Here is an 18,632-nt window from a genome sequence, read left to right as displayed (position 1 = left end):
AAAGAATTATGTTCAGACTGAACAAAACATTGTAGTGACACTGCCCCATTTTAGGTGAATATGAGAGGAATACTATTACTGCATTTATTCAACATCTGCCCTACAAAATGACTGGATTTCAATCGCATTGCTCGTGAAGGAATGGACAATCACACAAAAGGGTATGAAGAAACCCGCTCTTTTGCCTAAACGCTCTTGTGTGCCAAAAAGCACCACTCTGCCCCGTGTGAGGCTCGAACTCACGACCTTCAGATTATGAGACTGACGCGCTGCCTAACTGCGCCAACAAAGCATGTGCTGTGGCCAGTGTGAGTGGTGGAGCTAGCTTCTGGATCATCTGCCATTCGGTGCAGCTCCAAACACGCTGCTCACCGTGCGCTGCCATGTCAGGATGGCCGAGCGGTCTAAGGCGCTGCGTTCAGGTCGCAGTCTCCCCTGGAGGTGTGGGTTTGAATCCCACTTCTGACAGACCTAACCTTTGGTTGCGGGCTCCAGGTAGACTCTTTAACCCTCTGGCAAGTTGACCCAGTAACACGCTAATATTGACGAAGCACTGCAATTCAGTTCATGTCAGAGCCAATGGAACACTACGGTACCTCTGACCACCGGCATCGCATGAACTTTAAAGTAACACTTTTGTGCCATGTATGGGATTCTGTGGAATTTTCATGCAGTTTCCAGGGAATGTCATGTCCTGACATTTCATGAAATTGGACATGTTTTATAGAATAGCATTCAATGGAATAACATGTTGTGATGTTTACCGGAATGAGAACTTGTTTATGAAAGGGTATTCATGTTTTGTTTGGGGTTTCTTTGGAGGGATGCAATGGGATTCTTGGAGTTTGACTGTGATGTCATGGACTGAAATTTTGGGGGTGCAGTAGAATTTCATGGCAAGGAATTCCTGGAAATCTCTTGGAATGACATGTCATGGGTTTATGGGCTGTGGGATGGAATGTCATGGAATGAGATTCATGGCATGTCAAGCGAAACATTACATCACTACTGACAAGAAACGTCATGAGAATGAAAGAATTATGTTCAGACTGAACAAAACATTGTAGTGACACTGCCCCATTTTAGGTGAATATGAGAGGAATACTATTTCTGCATTTATTCAACATCTGCCCTACAAAATGACTGGATTTCAATCGCATTGCTCATGAAGGAATGGACAATCACACAAAAGGGTATGAAGAAACCCGCTCTTTTGCCTAAACGCTCTTGTGTGCCAAAAAGCACCACTCTGCCCCGCGTGAGGCTCGAACTCACGACCTTCAGATTATGAGACTGACGCGCTGCCTAACTGCGCCAACGAGGCATGTGCTGTGGTCAGTGTGAGTGGTGGAGCACTAGCTACTGGATCATCTGCCATTCGGAGCAGCTCCAAACACGCTGCTCACCGTGAGCTGTCATGTCAGGATGGCCGAGCGGTCTAAGGCGCTGCGTTCAGGTTGCAGTCTCCCCTGGAGGCGTGGGTTCGAATCCCACATCTGACAGATCTAACCTTTGGTTGCGAGCTCCAGGTAGAGTCTTTAACCCTCTGGCAATTTGACCCAGTAACACACTAATATTGACGAAGCACTGCATTTCAGTTCATGTCAGAGCCAATGGAACACTACGGTACCTCTGACCACCGGCATCGTATGAACTTTAAAGTAACACTTTTGTGCCATGTATGGGATTCTGTGGAATTTCCATGCAGTTTCCAGGGAATGTCATGTCCTGACATTTCATGAAATTGGACATGTTTTATAGAATAGCATTCAATGGAATACCATGTTGCGATGTTTACCGGAATGAGAACTTGTTTATGAAAGGGTATTCATGTTTTGTTTGGGGTTTCTTTGGAGGGATGCAATGGGATTCTTGGAGTTTGACTGTGATGTCATGGACTGAAATTTTGGGGGTGCAGTAGAATTTCATGGCAAGGAATTCCTGGAAATCTCTTGGAATGACATGTCATGGGTTTATGGGCTGTGGGATGGAATGTCATGGAATGAGATTCATGAAATGTCAAGCGAAACATTACATCACTACTGACAAGAAACATCATGAGAATGAAAGAATTATGTTCAGACTGAACAAAACATTGTAGTGACACTGCCCCAGTTTAGGTTAATATGAGAGGAATACTATTTCTGCATTTATTCAACATCTGCCCTACAAAATGACTGGATTTCAATCCCATTGCTCATGAAGGAATGGACAATCACACAAAAGGGTATGAAGAAACCCGCTCTTTTGCCTAAACGCTCTTGTGTGCCAAAAAGCACCACTCTGCCCCGTGTGAGGCTCGAACTCACGACCTTCAGATTATGAGACTGACGCGCTGCCTAACTGCGCCAACGAGGCATGTGCTGTGGCCAGTGTGAGTGGTGGAGCACTAGCTTCTGGATCATCTGCCATTCGGTGCAGCTCCAAACACGCTGCTCACCATGAGCTGTCATGTCAGGATGGCCGAGCAGTCTAAGGCGCTGCGTTCAGGTCGCAGTCTACCCTGGAGGAGTGGGTTCGAATCCCACTTCTGACAGACCTAACCTTTGGTTGCGGGCTCCAGGTAGAGTCTTTAACCCTCTGGCAAGTTGACCCAGTAACACACTAATATTGACGAAGCACTGCATTTCAGTTCATGTCAGAGCCAATGGAACACTACGGTACCTCTGACCACCGGCATCGCATGAACTTTAAAGTAACACTTTTGTGCCATGTATGGGATTCTGTTGAATTTCCATGCAGTTTCCAGGGAATGTCATGTCCTGACATTTCATGAAATTGGACATGTTTTATAGAATAGCATTCAATGGAATACCATGTTGTGATGTTTACCGGAATGAGAACTTGTTTATGAAAGGGTATTCATGTTTTGTTTGGGGTTTCTTTGGAGGGATGCAATGGGATTCTTGGAGTTTGACTGTGATGTCATGGACTGAAATTTTGGGGGTGCAGTAGAATTTCATGGCAAGGAATTCCTGGAAATCTCTTGGAATGACATGTCATGGGTTTATGGGCTGTGGGATGGAATGTCATGGAATGAGATTCATGGCATGTCAAGCGAAACATTACATCACTACTGACAAGAAACGTCATGAGAATGAAAGAATTATGTTCAGACTGAACAAAACATTGTAGTGACACTGCCCCATTTTAGGTGAATATGAGAGGAATACTATTACTGCATTTATTCAACATCTGCCCTACAAAATGACTGGAATTCAATCGCATTGCTCATGAAGGAATGGACAATCACACAAAAGGGTATGAAGAAACCCGCTCTTTTGCCTAAACGCTCTTGTGTGCTAAAAAGCACAACCCTGCCCCGTGTGAGGCTCGAACTCACGACCTTCAGATTATGAGACTGACGCGCTGCCTAACTGCGCCAACGAGGCATGTGCTGTGGCCAGTGTGAGTGGTGGAGCACTAGCTTCTGGATCATCTGCCATTCGGTGCAGCTCCAAACACGCTGCTCACCGTGTGCTGTCATGTCAGGATGGCCGAGCGGTCTAAGGCGCTGCGTTCAGGTCGCAGTCTCCCCTGGAGGCGTGGGTTCAAATCCCACTTCTGACAGACCTAACCTTTGGTTGCGGGCTCCAGGTAGACTCTTTAACCCTCTGGCAAGTTGACCCAGTAACACGCTAATATTGACAAAGCACTGCAATTCAGTTCATGTCAGAGCCAATGGAACACTACGGTACCTCTGACCACCGGCATCGCATGAACTTTAAAGTAACACTTTTGTGCCATGTATGGGATTCTGTGGAATTTTCATGCAGTTTCCAGGGAATGTCATGTCCTGACATTTCATGAAATTGGAGATGTTTTATAGAATAGCATTCAATGGAATAACATGTTGTGATGTTTACCGGAATGAGAACTTGTTTATCAAAGGGTATTCATGTTTTGTTTGGGGTTTCTTTGGAGGGATGCAATGAGATTCTTGGAGTTTGACTGTGATGTCATTGACTGAAATTTTGGGGGTGCAGTAGAATTTCATTGCAAGGAATTCCTGGAAATCTCTTGGAATGACATGTCATGGGTTTATGGGCTGTGGGATGGAATGTCATGGAATGAGAATCATGAAATGTCAAGCGAAACATTACATCACTACTGACAAGAAACATCATGAGAATGAAAGAATTATGTTCAACCTGAACAAAACATTGTAGTGACACTGCCCCATTTTAGGTGAATATGAGAGGAATACTATTACTGCATTTATTCAACATCTGCCCTACAAAATGACTGGAATTCAATCGCATTGCTCATGAAGGAATGGACAATCACACAAAAGGGTATGAAGAAACCCGCTCTTTTGCCTAAACGCTCTTGTGTGCTAAAAAGCACAACTCTGCCCCGCGTGAGGCTCGAACTCACGACCTTCAGATAATGAGACTGACGCGCTGCCTAACTGCGCCAACGAGGCATGTGCTGTGGCCAGTGTGAGTGGTGGAGCACTAGCTTCTGGATCATCTGCCATTCGGTGCAGCTCCAAACACGCTGCTCACCGTGCGCTGTCATGTCAGGATGGCCGAGCGGTCTAAGGTGCTGCGTTCAGGTCGCAGTCTCCCCTGGAGGCGTGGGTTCGAATCCCACTTCTGAAAGACCTGACCTTTGGTTGCGGGCTCCAGGTAGACTCTTTAACCCTCTGGCAAGTTGACCCAGTAAGACGCTAATATTGACGAAGCACTGCAATTCAGTTCATGTCAAAGCCAATGGAACACTACGGTACGTCTGACCACCGGCATCGCATGAACTTTAAAGTAACACTTTTGTGCCATGTATGGGATTCTGTGGAATTTTCATGCAGTGTCCAGGGAATGTCATGTCCTGACATTTCATGAAATTGGACATGTTTTATAGAATAGCATTCAATGGAATACCATGTTGTGATGTTTACCGGAATGAGAACTTGTTTATGAAAGGGTATTCATGTTTTGTTTGGGGTTTCTTTGGAGGGATGCAATGGGATTCTTGGAGTTTGACTGTGATGTCATGGACTGAAATTTTGGGGGTGCAGTAGAATTTCATGGCAAGGAATTCCTGGAAATCTCTTGGAATGACATGTCATGGGTTTATGGGCTGTGGGATGGAATGTCATGGAATGAGATTCATGGCATGTCAAGAGAAACATTACATCACTACTGACAAGAAACGTCATGAGAATGAAAGAATTATGTTCAGACTGAACAAAACATTGTAGTGACACTGCCCCAGTTTAGGTGAATATGAGAGGAATACTATTTCTGCATTTATTCAACATCTGCCCTACAAAATGACTGGATTTCAATCGCATTGCTCATGAAGGAATGGACAATCACACAAAAGGGTATGAAGAAACCCGCTCTTTTGCCTAAATGCTCTTGTGTGCCAAAAAGCACCACTCTGCCCCGCGTGAGGCTCGAACTCACGACCTTCAGATTATGAGACTGACGCGCTGCCTAACTGCGCCAACGAGGCATGTGCTGTGGCCAGTGTGAGTGGTGGAGCACTAGCTACTGGATCATCTGCCATTCGGAGCAGCTCCAAACACGCTGCTCACCGTGAGCTGTCATGTCAGGATGGCCGAGCGGTCTAAGGCGCTGCGTTCAGGTCGCAGTCTCCCCTGGAGGCGTGGGTTCGAATCCCACTTCTGACAGATCTAACCTTTGGTTGCGGGCTCCAGGTAGAGTCTTTAACCCTCTGGCAATTTGACCCAGTAACACACTAATATTGACGAAGCACTGCATTTCAGTTCATGTCAGAGCCAATGGAACACTACGGTACCTCTGACCACCGGCATCGTATGAACTTTAAAGTAACACTTTTGTGCCATGTATGGGATTCTGTGGAATTTCCATGCAGTTTCCAGGGAATGTCATGTCCTGACATTTCATGAAATTGGACATGTTTTATAGAATAGCATTCAATGGAATACCATGTTGCGATGTTTACCGGAATGAGAACTTGTTTATGAAAGGGTATTCATGTTTTGTTTGGGGTTTCTTTGGAGGGATGCAATGGGATTCTTGGAGTTTGACTGTGATGTCATGGACTGAAATTTTGGGGGTGCAGTAGAATTTCATGGCAAGGAATTCCTGGAAATCTCTTGGAATGACATGTCATGGGTTTATGGGCTGTGGGATGGAATGTCATGGAATGAGATTCATGAAATGTCAAGCGAAACATTACATCACTACTGACAAGAAACATCATGAGAATGAAAGAATTATGTTCAGACTGAACAAAACATTGTAGTGACACTGCCCCAGTTTAGGTTAATATGAGAGGAATACTATTTCTGCATTTATTCAACATCTGCCCTACAAAATGACTGGATTTCAATCCCATTGCTCATGAAGGAATGGACAATCACACAAAAGGGTATGAAGAAACCCGCTCTTTTGCCTAAACGCTCTTGTGTGCCAAAAAGCACCACTCTGCCCCGTGTGAGGCTCGAACTCACGACCTTCAGATTATGAGACTGACGCGCTGCCTAACTGCGCCAACGAGGCATGTGCTGTGGCCAGTGTGAGTGGTGGAGCACTAGCTTCTGGATCATCTGCCATTCGGTGCAGCTCCAAACACGCTGCTCACCATGAGCTGTCATGTCAGGATGGCCGAGCGGTCTAAGGCGCTGCGTTCAGGTCGCAGTCTACCCTGGAGGAGTGGGTTCGAATCCCACTTCTGACAGACCTAACCTTTGGTTGCGGGCTCCAGGTAGAGTCTTTAACCCTCTGGCAAGTTGACCCAGTAACACACTAATATTGACGAAGCACTGCATTTCAGTTCATGTCAGAGCCAATGGAACACTACGGTACCTCTGACCACCGGCATCGTATGAACTTTAAAGTAACACTTTTGTGCCATGTATGGGATTCTGTGGAATTTCCATGCAGTTTTCAGGGAATGTCATGTCCTGACATTTCATGAAATTGGACATGTTTTATAGAATAGCATTCAATGGAATAACATGTTGTGATGTTTACCGGAATGAGAACTTGTTTATGAAAGGGTATTCATGTTTTGTTTGGGGTTTCTTTGGAGGGATGCAATGGGATTCTTGGAGTTTGACTGTGATGTCATGGACTGAAATTTTGGGGGTGCAGTAGAATTTCATGGCAAGGAATTCCTGGAAATCTCTTGGAATGACATGTCATGGGTTTATGGGCTGTGGGATGGAATGTCATGGAATGAGATTCATGGCATGTCAAGCGAAACATTACATCACTACTGACAAGAAACGTCATGAGAATGAAAGAATTATGTTCAGACTGAACAAAACATTGTAGTGACACTGCCCCATTTTAGGTGAATATGAGAGGAATACTATTTCTGCATTTATTCAACATCTGCCCTACAAAATGACTGGATTTCAATCGCATTGCTCATGAAGGAATGGACAATCACACAAAAGGGTATGAAGAAACCCGCTCTTTTGCCTAAACGCTCTTGTGTGCCAAAAAGCACCACTCTGCCCCGCGTGAGGCTCGAACTCACGACCTTCAGATTATGAGACTGACGCGCTGCCTAACTGCGCCAACGAGGCATGTGCTGTGGTCAGTGTGAGTGGTGGAGCACTAGCTACTGGATCATCTGCCATTCGGAGCAGCTCCAAACACGCTGCTCACCGTGAGCTGTCATGTCAGGATGGCCGAGCGGTCTAAGGCGCTGCGTTCAGGTTGCAGTCTCCCCTGGAGGCGTGGGTTCGAATCCCACTTCTGACAGATCTAACCTTTGGTTGCGAGCTCCAGGTAGAGTCTTTAACCCTCTGGCAATTTGACCCAGTAACACACTAATATTGACGAAGCACTGCATTTCAGTTCATGTCAGAGCCAATGGAACACTACGGTACCTCTGACCACCGGCATCGTATGAACTTTAAAGTAACACTTTTGTGCCATGTATGGGATTCTGTGGAATTTCCATGCAGTTTCCAGGGAATGTCATGTCCTGACATTTCATGAAATTGGACATGTTTTATAGAATAGCATTCAATGGAATACCATGTTGCGATGTTTACCGGAATGAGAACTTGTTTATGAAAGGGTATTCATGTTTTGTTTGGGGTTTCTTTGGAGGGATGCAATGGGATTCTTGGAGTTTGACTGTGATGTCATGGACTGAAATTTTGGGGGTGCAGTAGAATTTCATGGCAAGGAATTCCTGGAAATCTCTTGGAATGACATGTCATGGGTTTATGGGCTGTGGGATGGAATGTCATGGAATGAGATTCATGAAATGTCAAGCGAAACATTACATCACTACTGACAAGAAACATCATGAGAATGAAAGAATTATGTTCAGACTGAACAAAACATTGTAGTGACACTGCCCCAGTTTAGGTTAATATGAGAGGAATACTATTTCTGCATTTATTCAACATCTGCCCTACAAAATGACTGGATTTCAATCCCATTGCTCATGAAGGAATGGACAATCACACAAAAGGGTATGAAGAAACCCGCTCTTTTGCCTAAACGCTCTTGTGTGCCAAAAAGCACCACTCTGCCCCGTGTGAGGCTCGAACTCACGACCTTCAGATTATGAGACTGACGCGCTGCCTAACTGCGCCAACGAGGCATGTGCTGTGGCCAGTGTGAGTGGTGGAGCACTAGCTTCTGGATCATCTGCCATTCGGTGCAGCTCCAAACACGCTGCTCACCATGAGCTGTCATGTCAGGATGGCCGAGCGGTCTAAGGCGCTGCGTTCAGGTCGCAGTCTACCCTGGAGGAGTGGGTTCGAATCCCACTTCTGACAGACCTAACCTTTGGTTGCGGGCTCCAGGTAGAGTCTTTAACCCTCTGGCAAGTTGACCCAGTAACACACTAATATTGACGAAGCACTGCATTTCAGTTCATGTCAGAGCCAATGGAACACTACGGTACCTCTGACCACCGGCATCGTATGAACTTTAAAGTAACACTTTTGTGCCATGTATGGGATTCTGTGGAATTTCCATGCAGTTTCCAGGGAATGTCATGTCCTGACATTTCATGAAATTGGACATGTTTTATAGAATAGCATTCAATGGAATACCATGTTGTGATGTTTACCGGAATGAGAACTTGTTTATGAAAGGGTATTCATGTTTTGTTTGGGGTTTCTTTGGAGGGATGCAATGGGATTCTTGGAGTTTGACTGTGATGTCATGGACTGAAATTTTGGGGGTGCAGTAGAATTTCATGGCAAGGAATTCCTGGAAATCTCTTGGAATGACATGTCATGGGTTTATGGGCTGTGGGATGGAATGTCATGGAATGAGATTCATGGCATGTCAAGCGAAACATTACATCACTACTTACAAGAAACGTCATGAGAATGAAAGAATTATGTTCAGACTGAACAAAACATTGTAGTGACACTGCCCCATTTTAGGTGAATATGAGAGGAATACTATTACTGCATTTATTCAACATCTGCCCTACAAAATGACTGGAATTCAATCGCATTGCTCATGAAGGAATGGACAATCACACAAAAGGGTATGAAGAAACCCGCTCTTTTGCCTAAACGCTCTTGTGTGCTAAAAAGCACAACCCTGCCCCGTGTGAGGCTCGAACTCACGACCTTCAGATTATGAGACTGACGCGCTGCCTAACTGCGCCAACGAGGCATGTGCTGTGGCCAGTGTGAGTGGTGGAGCACTAGCTTCTGGATCATCTGCCATTCGGTGCAGCTCCAAACACGCTGCTCACCGTGTGCTGTCATGTCAGGATGGCCGAGCGGTCTAAGGCGCTGCGTTCAGGTCGCAGTCTCCCCTGGAGGCGTGGGTTCAAATCCCACTTCTGACAGACCTAACCTTTGGTTGCGGGCTCCAGGTAGACTCTTTAACCCTCTGGCAAGTTGACCCAGTAACACGCTAATATTGACGAAGCACTGCAATTCAGTTCATGTCAGAGCCAATGGAACACTACGGTACCTCTGACCACCGGCATCGCATGAACTTTAAAGTAACACTTTTGTGCCATGTATGGGATTCTGTGGAATTTTCATGCAGTTTCCAGGGAATGTCATGTCCTGACATTTCATGAAATTGGACATGTTTTATAGAATAGCATTCAATGGAATAACATGTTGTGATGTTTACCGGAATGAGAACTTGTTTATGAAAGGGTATTCATGTTTTGTTTGGGGTTTCTTTGGAGGGATGCAATGGGATTCTTGGAGTTTGACTGTGATGTCATGGACTGAAATTTTGGGGGTGCAGTAGAATTTCATGGCAAGGAATTCCTGGAAATCTCTTGGAATGACATGTCATGGGTTTATGGGCTGTGGGATGGAATGTCATGGAATGAGATTCATGGCATGTCAAGAGAAACATTACATCACTACTGACAAGAAACGTCATGAGAATGAAAGAATTATGTTCAGACTGAACAAAACATTGTAGTGACACTGCCCCAGTTTAGGTGAATATGAGAGGAATACTATTTCTGCATTTATTCAACATCTGCCCTACAAAATGACTGGATTTCAATCGCATTGCTCATGAAGGAATGGACAATCACACAAAAGGGTATGAAGAAACTCGCTCTTTTGCCTAAACGCTCTTGTGTGCCAAAAAGCACCACTCTGCCCCGTGTGAGGCTCGAACTCACAACCTTCAGATTATGAGACTGACGCGCTGCCTAACTGCGCCAACGAGGCATGTGCTGTGGCCAGTGTGAGTGGTGGAGCACTAGCTTCTGGATCATCTGCCATTCGGTGCAGCTCCAAACACGCTGCTCACCGTGAGCTGTCATGTCAGGATGGCCGAGCGGTCTAAGGCGCTGCGTTCGAGCTGGGGAACAATAGTCCAACAGAAGGCGGGGAAGAAGGGAAGAAAAGGGGGAAGGAAGAAAGGGAGAAGGGGAAGAAGAGAGGGAAAAAATGAAGAAAAGAAAGGGTGAAATGTGACGTTCAGAGATATTTCTTCCTAAGCATATGTCTTGTGATGCCTTTTCCGGTTACTTCGTGTGGGAAAATCACGCATTTACATTACACTGTTTTCTATTGCAGGTGCTCACCAAGACCGGGGTTCGATTCCAGCAAAAGACAGCTTTTTGTAATATTTATATTTGAATTAAATAAACACATTTTTGGATGCATACTGTTCCAGTGTTAATAAAATACACATATGTAATTAGTTTGTTGTGTTTTTGATATTCTTTCATGAAAAAATAAAATTACCAATGGAACATTGTTATTATTTACTAGTTGTTATATATTTGATCTAATCAAGCATTTGTTTTAGGTTACATTCACACAAGACTTTTGCAAATCTGTATTTGAAAGATGCAACCCATTTGCTGAAAAATGTTTGTCACATTAATAAGAAAATGTACAAATTATTTTTTTATTGTTGCAGTGTTATATGAAAGTAAAAAGGTCAACAAAACAAATTTTTGTAATATTTATATTTAAATGAAATAATATATTTTTTAATGTATACTGTTCCAGTTCTAATAAAATACACATAAATAGTTTGTTGTGTTTTTTGATGTTCTTTAAAGAAAAATACAATTATCAATGGAACGGTGTTATTATTATATTATTATAAACAAAGATGCGACCCATTACTGAATAACCAATATGCTGAAAAAGGTCTATCACAAGATCAAGAAATGTACAAATGATCTTTTAATATACAAATGTTTTATTGCTGCAGTGTTATATGAAAGTAAAAAAGTCAAAATGCAATCACTTTGCCAATTTGTTTTTATTTTGCAATTATGCAAACAGAACAGTAATGAATGTTAAATAAAATAAAATGTTAAACAAATTTTCAAACATAAAAGGTAAATAAAATGTTAAATAACAACTTTAAAATATGAAATGTACAATTGTAAAAATCAATAAATAGGTTTTCAAAAACAAGAAATAAAATGTTAAATAAAGTTTAAAAATATTTCACGCTATATACAATAATATATATATATATATATATATATATATATATATATACATATTAAAAAAAAGATAAATTATTTGGAAATGGTTCGCCGCATTTCCTCTAACCACACCTCCTTGCAAACTGTCTCAGTCTGTGGGCAATACACCCTGCCCCTGTACTGGCTATGTCCCGTTGCACTGGTTTTGTATTGCCCACATTTTTTGCACGTGTTTGCCTCTACAGTTCTCCTGTAGGGTCTCTTAGGCATGGTTTCTGGTGTAGCAGGCTGTGAGCTGGTTCCCCGCACCACTGTAGGCTGTAACAGTGGCTGCATCATTGGCATTCCTTGTACCATTTGAACACCTTGGACCATTGGGATTCCCTGGACCATTTGGACTCCCTGGTACATTGGCACCTGAAACACTGGCACACCCTGGAACCCTGGTGCTGCTGGTATCATAATATTTGGTACCATCTGCAGTGATGATCCAGGGGCTGATGGTGTCACCAACATCTGGCTCTGCGCTGGTGCCTTGGGTCTGAGAGGGGGTCGCCCAACAGAAGTCTGCCTCTGCTTTGCCTGACCTGCTGTGCTCTCTGGCAGCTTAAACTGGTGTTGTTCCCCTGGTTGTTCTGGCTCAGTCCGTAAGCGTTTAGCAACCTGGAGAGGCTCCTGAGCAACATGGAGGGGCTGAGGCAACTGAATACCCTGAAGCAGCACAGACAGTTCCTGCTTTTTCTGTCTGTTGTTGTACCACTGAATCAGGGTGTTCTGGTTAACCTCCACCAGCTGGATTGACGTCCCTCCCATCACCAAGCCGTTGCCCAGTACAAGCTGCCTTATCCTGCGATAGTCTTGCAGGATCAGAGACCATCTCGACAGGGCTCCTTTGCCTTTTCTTTTGGGGCTTGGGTGAGCATTGCAAAGTCTGATGAAGATGGTCTCCACCAGACGGCAACAGTCAGGCCACTGAGCAGCTATGCCACTTGCACCCAGCACACATCTGATGGTGCTCTCTACCCCTGGGTTCTGAGTGGGCCTCTTTGGGACTCTGAAGCGTCCACTCAGCAGTCTCTTTTGGTAACGAGCTGCTTTCACCACCCCTTTCTTGTCCTGGTCATCCAGGTTCTGCCAAAGAGCAATTATTGTGTTGGCTTCCTGGTTGGTCAGGCTGAGGGTTGTGTGACCCCGGAGTTCCACCAGATATTCTGCCAGCCTGTCCACATGCTGATAACCCGGGACATTTTGGTAGTCAACAGCCTATTAAAAATACAAACACACAAACAAAGAAATTACTACATGACATCTATTTGATGCAAAATTCTGTTATTTTCCTGTTTATCACAAAAAAGCTCTTTTGACCCAATATGTATAGATCAAAGCACTATAGAAATAAATCTGACTTGATGCATATTTCCTGCTTACTTATGACTTTAGGCTTTACGTTTACATTTAGAATATGTAGAAAGTCTGGATTTAAAGCAATGGATGTTAATTCATCACTGTTTGAAATATTATACTTGATTTGAAAGAAATACAAAGGAGTGGTATTTACCATCTCTCCATCATCATCATCATCATCATCATCGTCGACGTCATCATCCTGACCAGCATCCTCTGGCTCTGAGGGGAAAGGAGAGACAGCAGTCCCTGAAGGTCCAGCTGATGAATGAGACTGTGTGAGGCCATGTGTGGGGTCAGGGAGCAGTGAAGGGGATGTGGAGCCCAGTGCAGATATGTCACTGCTGGTGACCAGGGTGGGAGAACCCAGTGTGAGTGTGGAGGATGGTGACAGAACAGCTTCCGGATCACTAATGGTGTGATCCTCGCTGATGTCACAGAAGCCCTCATCTTCATCTCGCTCCTCCACACTGAGGTCCTCAATGAGCTCTGCGGTCTGCTCAGAGTCTGGATTCATGTCCTGCAGTGACTGGCCAGTCTGCTGGAACAGGTACTGCACTCCAATGAGCTCACCTGAAACAAACACAATAAACAAGCAGAAATTAAATGTTGTGTATGATATTTGATAAATTAGGCTTTTGTAGTAGCTCATATAGTGTGATATTGTAAGAATAGAGCTGATAACATTTTTTTATTCAGAGGCGCAAAACCTTTAATTGTGGATGGCAAAACATAATGCAATACAGTGATGATTGAGAGACGTACAAATACATTTTCCTCAAAAGCCTGATCATATTTGATATTTACATGTAACATGATTTTTACTCTGCACTTAAGCCCTCATGTTTGCCTTTAGTCTTTGTCTAGAATGGGTTAGGGTTAGCCCTTGTGTCTAGCCCTTGTGTCTAGCCCTTCTCTAGCCCTTGTGTCTAGCCCTTGTGTCTAGCCCTTCTCTAGCCCTTGTGTCTAGCGCTTGTGTCTAGCCCTTCTCTAGCCCTTATGTCTAGCCCTTATCTCTAGCCCTTGTGTCTAGCCCTTCTCTAGCCCTTGTGTCTAGCCCTTCTCTAGCCCTTATGTCTAGCCCTTATCTCTAGCCCTTATCTCTAGCCCTCAGTCTTTGTCTAGCATTGAATGTAACGTTTTGAACTGCCGTGCTGTTGGTGAGTTTTGTTTAGCCAACGTCAAGTCAACGTCAGTTTCTTGTATTGCCAAGTTTTTTTAATGTTTTGGATATTTTGATTAAACTGAACTTGGGTTCAGCAAACTTGCTGTCAGTGGACTAACAGGCCTTTAGAAATTTGCATAAGAAATATGATACGGTAGACTATAGAGTTATATCTAATATATTGACTGAGATTACACAGAAATTGCAAAATCATGAACAATAACAAATTCTCTCACCGGTGTAACGTGCAGGGGAACAAAATGTGGGGACCACTTTCCTGCCAAACAGCTTTTCGTAGTTGGTGTTTACACAGTGAACAAGTTCTCCTGTGTAACTACGCAAAGCTGATGGCTCCATTGACAGGGAAGCAGCCTCCCGGTCCTGGTTCCACCGGTGTAGACCCTCCAGCAGATAAATCTGAAAGTTCAGACTGTTCGCACTGGTTCCTGTAAATAGACACAAGCATATGGCGGGTTTTTAAGAAACACAGACACTTAATGAGCTTTCTTTACACATGCACATTGTATGTGACAAAGACATACCTGGGATGAACCGGTTCAGATGTAAATGAAAGGACTCGAGAGAAGTAGAGCCCCTTCCACATCTGTATGTCTTCAGAAGCATGCCTCCCTTGGTTAAGCTCCCCGTCTCTGTATAGAGCACAACACCAGGGGGATCTTGAATGCATTTAACATGCTTCTTCTGGACATTCCAGATGTGCTCCATCCTTTCTCTGTCCAGGAGAGGAACACCCAGGGAGTCATTGCCCCTGCTGCTCAGGAGCTCTGTAAGCAGTCGCTCAAGGAGAAGGATGGTAGTCTCCTCTCCATGGGTCCTCCTCCGGCAATGAAGGGCCAGCTCTCCCCTGGTGAGATGCTTGTGGACATCTTCATCTGTCAGCGCAGGCCAACCCTGGGATATCAGCTGCTCTCTCTTTGCCACGTGAAGCTCAGAAACATCAGCCGCATCCCACTCAAAAATGCATGCTGACCTCCGTGCCAGTGATCCTCCTCTACTGAACTTTTTTTGAACTCTGACACTTCCCCCGAGAACTTTGTCATTACTTCGTGCCACCTTCGGCTCAGCTCGGAAACTTGATTGACAGCTTGACTAGCCTCCTGACAGCAACTAGCGGTAACAAGCGTAAACACGCTCACAACATTTCCTTGAACTCTGATTGGTCAAATGTCGAAAATGTCAAGAAAATGTTAAGAATGGAGCTTTCTGATTGGTTGCAAATGTTATAGTGCTTCGGCGTGATTGGCTGTGGAGTTGAACATTCTTCAACATTTCCCTCAAATTGTCGGACTATCCTTCGGCAGCTGGCGTTCAGGTCGCAGTCTCCCCTGGAGGCGTGGGTTCGAATCCCACTTCTGACAGACCTAACCTTTGGTTGCGGGCTCCAGGTAGACTCTTTAACCCTCTGGCAAGTTGACCCAGTAACACGCTAATATTGACGAAGCACTGCAATTCAGTTCATGTCAGAGCCAATGGAACACTACGGTACCTCTGACCACCGGCATCGCATGAACTTTAAAGTAACACTTTTGTGCCATGTATGGGATTCTGTGGAATTTTCATGCAGTTTCCAGGGAATGTCATGTCCTGACATTTCATGAAATTGGACATGTTTTATAGAATAGCATTCAATGGAATACCATGTTGTGATGTTTACCGGAATGAGAACTTGTTTATGAAAGGGTATTCATGTTTTGTTTGGGGTTTCTTTGGAGGGATGCAATGGGATTCTTGGAGTTTGACTGTGATGTCATGGACTGAAATTTTGGGGGTGCAGTAGAATTTCATGGCAAGGAATTCCTGGAAATCTCTTGGAATGACATGTCATGGGTTTATGGGCTGTGGGATGGAATGTCATGGAATGAGATTCATGGCATGTCAAGCGAAACATTACATCACTACTGACAAGAAACGTCATGAGAATGAAAGAATTATGTTCAGACTGAACAAAACATTGTAGTGACACTGCCCCATTTTAGGTTAATATGAGAGGAATACTATTACTGCATTTATTCAACATCTGCCCTACAAAATGACTGGATTTCAATCGCATTGCTCATGAAGGAATGGACAATCACACAAAAGGGTATGAAGAAACCCGCTCTTTTGCCTAAACGCTCTTGTGTGCCAAAAAGCACCACTCTGCCCCGTGTGAGGCTCGAACTCACGACCTTCAGATTATGAGACTGAAGCGCTGCCTAACTGCGCCAACGAGGCATGTGCTGTGGCCAGTGTGAGTGGTGGAGCACTAGCTTCTGGATCATCTGCCATTCGGTGCAGCTCCAAACACGCTGCTCACCGTGAGCTGTCATGTCAGGATGGCCGAGCGGTCTAAAGCGCTGCGTTCAGGTTGCAGTCTCTCCTGGAGGCGTGGGTTCGAATCCCACATCTGACAGACCTAACCTTTGGTTGCGGGCTCCAGGTAGAGTCTTTAACCCTCTGGCAAGTTGACCCAGTAACACACTAATATTGACGAAGCACTGCATTTCAGTTCATGTCAGAGCCAATGGAACACTACGGTACCTCTGACCACCGGCATCGTATGAACTTTAAAGTAACACTTTTGTGCCATGTATGGGATTCTGTGGAATTTTCATGCAGTTTCCAGGGAATGTCATGTCCTGACATTTCATGAAATTGGACATGTTTTATAGAATAGCATTCAATGGAATACCATGTTGTGATGTTTACCGGAATGGGAACTTGTTTATGAAAGGGTATTCATGTTTTGTTTGGGGTTTCTTTGGAGGGATGCAATGGGATTCTTGGAGTTCGACTGTGATGTCATGGACTGAAATTTTGGGGGTGCAGTAGAATTTCATGGCAAGGAATTCCTGGAAATCTCTTGGAATGACATGTCATGGGTTTATGGGCTGTGGGATGGAATGTCATGGAATGAGATTCATGGCATGTCAAGCGAAACATTACATCACTACTGACAAGAAACGTCATGAGAATGAAAGAATTATGTTCAGACTGAACAAAACATTGTAGTGACACTGCCCCATTTTAGGTGAATATGAGAGGAATACTATTACTGCATTTATTCAACATCTGCCCTACAAAATGACTGGATTTCAATCGCATTGCTCATGAAGGAATGGACAATCACACAAAAGGGTATGAAGAAACCCGCTCTTTTGCCTAAACGCTCTTTTGTGCCAAAAAGCACCACTCTGCCCCGTGTGAGGCTCGAACTCACGACCTTCAGATTATGAGACTGACGCGCTGCCTAACTGCGCCAACGAGGCATGTGCTGTGGCCAGTGTGAGTGGTGGAGCACTAGCTTCTGGATCATCTGCCATTCGGTGCAGCTCCAAACACGCTGCTCACCGTGAGCTGTCATGTCAGGATGGCCGAGCGGTCTAAGGCGCTGCGTTCAGGTCGCAGTCTCCCCTGGAGGCGTGGGTTCGAATCCCACTTCTGACAGACCTAACCTTTGGTTGCGGGCTCCAGGTAGAGTCTTTAACCCTCTGGCAAGTTGACCCAGTAACACACTAATATTGACGAAGCACTGCATTTCAGTTCAATGGAACACTACGGTACCTCTGACCACCGGCATCGTATGAACTTTAAAGTAACACTTTTGTGCCATGTATGGGATTCTGTGGAATTTCCATGCAGTTTCCAGGGAATGTCATGTCCTGACATTTCATGAAATTGGACATGTTTTATAGAATAGCATTCAATGGAATACCATGTTGTGATGTTTACCGGAATGAGAACTTGTTTATGAAAGGGTATTCATGTTTTGTTTGGGGTTTCTTTGGAGGGATGCAATGGGATTCTTGGAGTTTGACTGTGATGTCATGGACTGAAATTTTGGGGGTGCAGTAGAATTTCATGGCAAGGAATTCCTGGAAATCTCTTGGAATGACATGTCATGGGTTTATGGGCTGTGGGATGGAATGTCATGGAATGAGATTCATGGCATGTCAAGCGAAACATTACATCACTACTGACAAGAAACGTCATGAGAATGAAAGAATTATGTTCAGACTGAACAAAACATTGTAGTGACACTGCCCCATTTAAGGTGAATATGAGAGGAATACTATTACTGCATTTATTCAACATCTGCCCTACAAAATGACTGGATTTCAATCGCATTGCTCATGAAGGAATGGACAATCACACAAAAGGGTATGAAGAAACCCGCTCTTTTGCCTAAACGCTCTTGTGTGCCAAAAAG

At 44.4% G+C, this 18,632-nt stretch overlaps 1 protein-coding gene and 18 non-coding genes across 19 annotated transcripts; 6 read left to right on the top strand and 13 right to left on the bottom strand.

Annotated features, from left to right (window-relative positions):
* Positions 1-218: 218 nt before the first annotated feature.
* Positions 219-292, bottom strand: trnam-cau (transfer RNA methionine (anticodon CAU)). Its single transcript has one exon. It is a non-coding gene; the product is annotated as a tRNA-Met (tRNA).
* A 93-nt stretch (positions 293-385) lies between these two features.
* On the top strand, positions 386-468 carry trnal-cag (transfer RNA leucine (anticodon CAG)). The gene has a single exon. It is a non-coding gene; the product is annotated as a tRNA-Leu (tRNA).
* A 782-nt stretch (positions 469-1,250) lies between these two features.
* On the bottom strand, positions 1,251-1,324 carry trnam-cau (transfer RNA methionine (anticodon CAU)). The gene has a single exon. It is a non-coding gene; the product is annotated as a tRNA-Met (tRNA).
* Positions 1,325-2,284: 960 nt separating this feature from the next.
* Positions 2,285-2,358, bottom strand: trnam-cau (transfer RNA methionine (anticodon CAU)). Its single transcript has one exon. It is a non-coding gene; the product is annotated as a tRNA-Met (tRNA).
* Positions 2,359-3,318: 960 nt separating this feature from the next.
* trnam-cau (transfer RNA methionine (anticodon CAU)) lies at positions 3,319-3,392 on the bottom strand. The gene has a single exon. It is a non-coding gene; the product is annotated as a tRNA-Met (tRNA).
* A 95-nt stretch (positions 3,393-3,487) lies between these two features.
* trnal-cag (transfer RNA leucine (anticodon CAG)) lies at positions 3,488-3,570 on the top strand. Its single transcript has one exon. It is a non-coding gene; the product is annotated as a tRNA-Leu (tRNA).
* A 1,816-nt stretch (positions 3,571-5,386) lies between these two features.
* trnam-cau (transfer RNA methionine (anticodon CAU)) lies at positions 5,387-5,460 on the bottom strand. Its single transcript has one exon. It is a non-coding gene; the product is annotated as a tRNA-Met (tRNA).
* A 95-nt stretch (positions 5,461-5,555) lies between these two features.
* Positions 5,556-5,638, top strand: trnal-cag (transfer RNA leucine (anticodon CAG)). Its single transcript has one exon. It is a non-coding gene; the product is annotated as a tRNA-Leu (tRNA).
* Positions 5,639-6,420: 782 nt separating this feature from the next.
* trnam-cau (transfer RNA methionine (anticodon CAU)) lies at positions 6,421-6,494 on the bottom strand. The gene has a single exon. It is a non-coding gene; the product is annotated as a tRNA-Met (tRNA).
* Positions 6,495-7,454: 960 nt separating this feature from the next.
* On the bottom strand, positions 7,455-7,528 carry trnam-cau (transfer RNA methionine (anticodon CAU)). Its single transcript has one exon. It is a non-coding gene; the product is annotated as a tRNA-Met (tRNA).
* A 95-nt stretch (positions 7,529-7,623) lies between these two features.
* Positions 7,624-7,706, top strand: trnal-cag (transfer RNA leucine (anticodon CAG)). Its single transcript has one exon. It is a non-coding gene; the product is annotated as a tRNA-Leu (tRNA).
* Positions 7,707-8,488: 782 nt separating this feature from the next.
* On the bottom strand, positions 8,489-8,562 carry trnam-cau (transfer RNA methionine (anticodon CAU)). Its single transcript has one exon. It is a non-coding gene; the product is annotated as a tRNA-Met (tRNA).
* A 960-nt stretch (positions 8,563-9,522) lies between these two features.
* On the bottom strand, positions 9,523-9,596 carry trnam-cau (transfer RNA methionine (anticodon CAU)). The gene has a single exon. It is a non-coding gene; the product is annotated as a tRNA-Met (tRNA).
* A 95-nt stretch (positions 9,597-9,691) lies between these two features.
* On the top strand, positions 9,692-9,774 carry trnal-cag (transfer RNA leucine (anticodon CAG)). Its single transcript has one exon. It is a non-coding gene; the product is annotated as a tRNA-Leu (tRNA).
* Positions 9,775-10,556: 782 nt separating this feature from the next.
* trnam-cau (transfer RNA methionine (anticodon CAU)) lies at positions 10,557-10,630 on the bottom strand. The gene has a single exon. It is a non-coding gene; the product is annotated as a tRNA-Met (tRNA).
* Positions 10,631-11,946: 1,316 nt separating this feature from the next.
* LOC137049089 (uncharacterized) lies at positions 11,947-15,046 on the bottom strand. The gene is made up of 4 exons (XM_067427476.1): positions 14,965-15,046; positions 14,659-14,868; positions 13,412-13,830; positions 11,947-13,116 (listed from the first exon to the last, which is right to left on the bottom strand). Exons 1-4 carry the CDS (start codon positions 15,044-15,046, stop codon positions 11,947-11,949), a joined length of 1,881 nt encoding a protein of 626 aa, XP_067283577.1.
* Positions 15,047-16,583: 1,537 nt separating this feature from the next.
* Positions 16,584-16,657, bottom strand: trnam-cau (transfer RNA methionine (anticodon CAU)). Its single transcript has one exon. It is a non-coding gene; the product is annotated as a tRNA-Met (tRNA).
* A 960-nt stretch (positions 16,658-17,617) lies between these two features.
* trnam-cau (transfer RNA methionine (anticodon CAU)) lies at positions 17,618-17,691 on the bottom strand. The gene has a single exon. It is a non-coding gene; the product is annotated as a tRNA-Met (tRNA).
* A 95-nt stretch (positions 17,692-17,786) lies between these two features.
* Positions 17,787-17,869, top strand: trnal-cag (transfer RNA leucine (anticodon CAG)). The gene has a single exon. It is a non-coding gene; the product is annotated as a tRNA-Leu (tRNA).
* The last annotated feature ends 763 nt before the right edge of the window (positions 17,870-18,632 follow it).

This window comes from Pseudorasbora parva, chromosome 20, assembly GCF_024679245.1.
Source record: "Pseudorasbora parva isolate DD20220531a chromosome 20, ASM2467924v1, whole genome shotgun sequence".
Lineage (NCBI taxonomy): Eukaryota > Metazoa > Chordata > Actinopteri > Cypriniformes > Gobionidae > Pseudorasbora > Pseudorasbora parva.
The sequence above is the reverse complement of the archived record's forward strand: the minus strand, read 5'-3'. Positions and strand labels throughout refer to the sequence as shown.

Excerpts from the sequence above, each read along its gene's own strand:
- LOC137049089 (XM_067427476.1), bottom strand. The coding sequence starts at position 15,046 with ATGCTTCTGAAGACATACAGATGTGGAAGGGGCTCTACTTCTCTCGAG. Across the intron at positions 14,869-14,964 it reads TCTGAACCGGTTCATCCCAG|GAACCAGTGCGAACAGTCTG; the intron begins GTATGTCTTTGT and ends GTCTATTTACAG. Across the intron at positions 13,831-14,658 it reads TTCCCCTGCACGTTACACCG|GTGAGCTCATTGGAGTGCAG; the intron begins GTGAGAGAATTT and ends TGTTTGTTTCAG.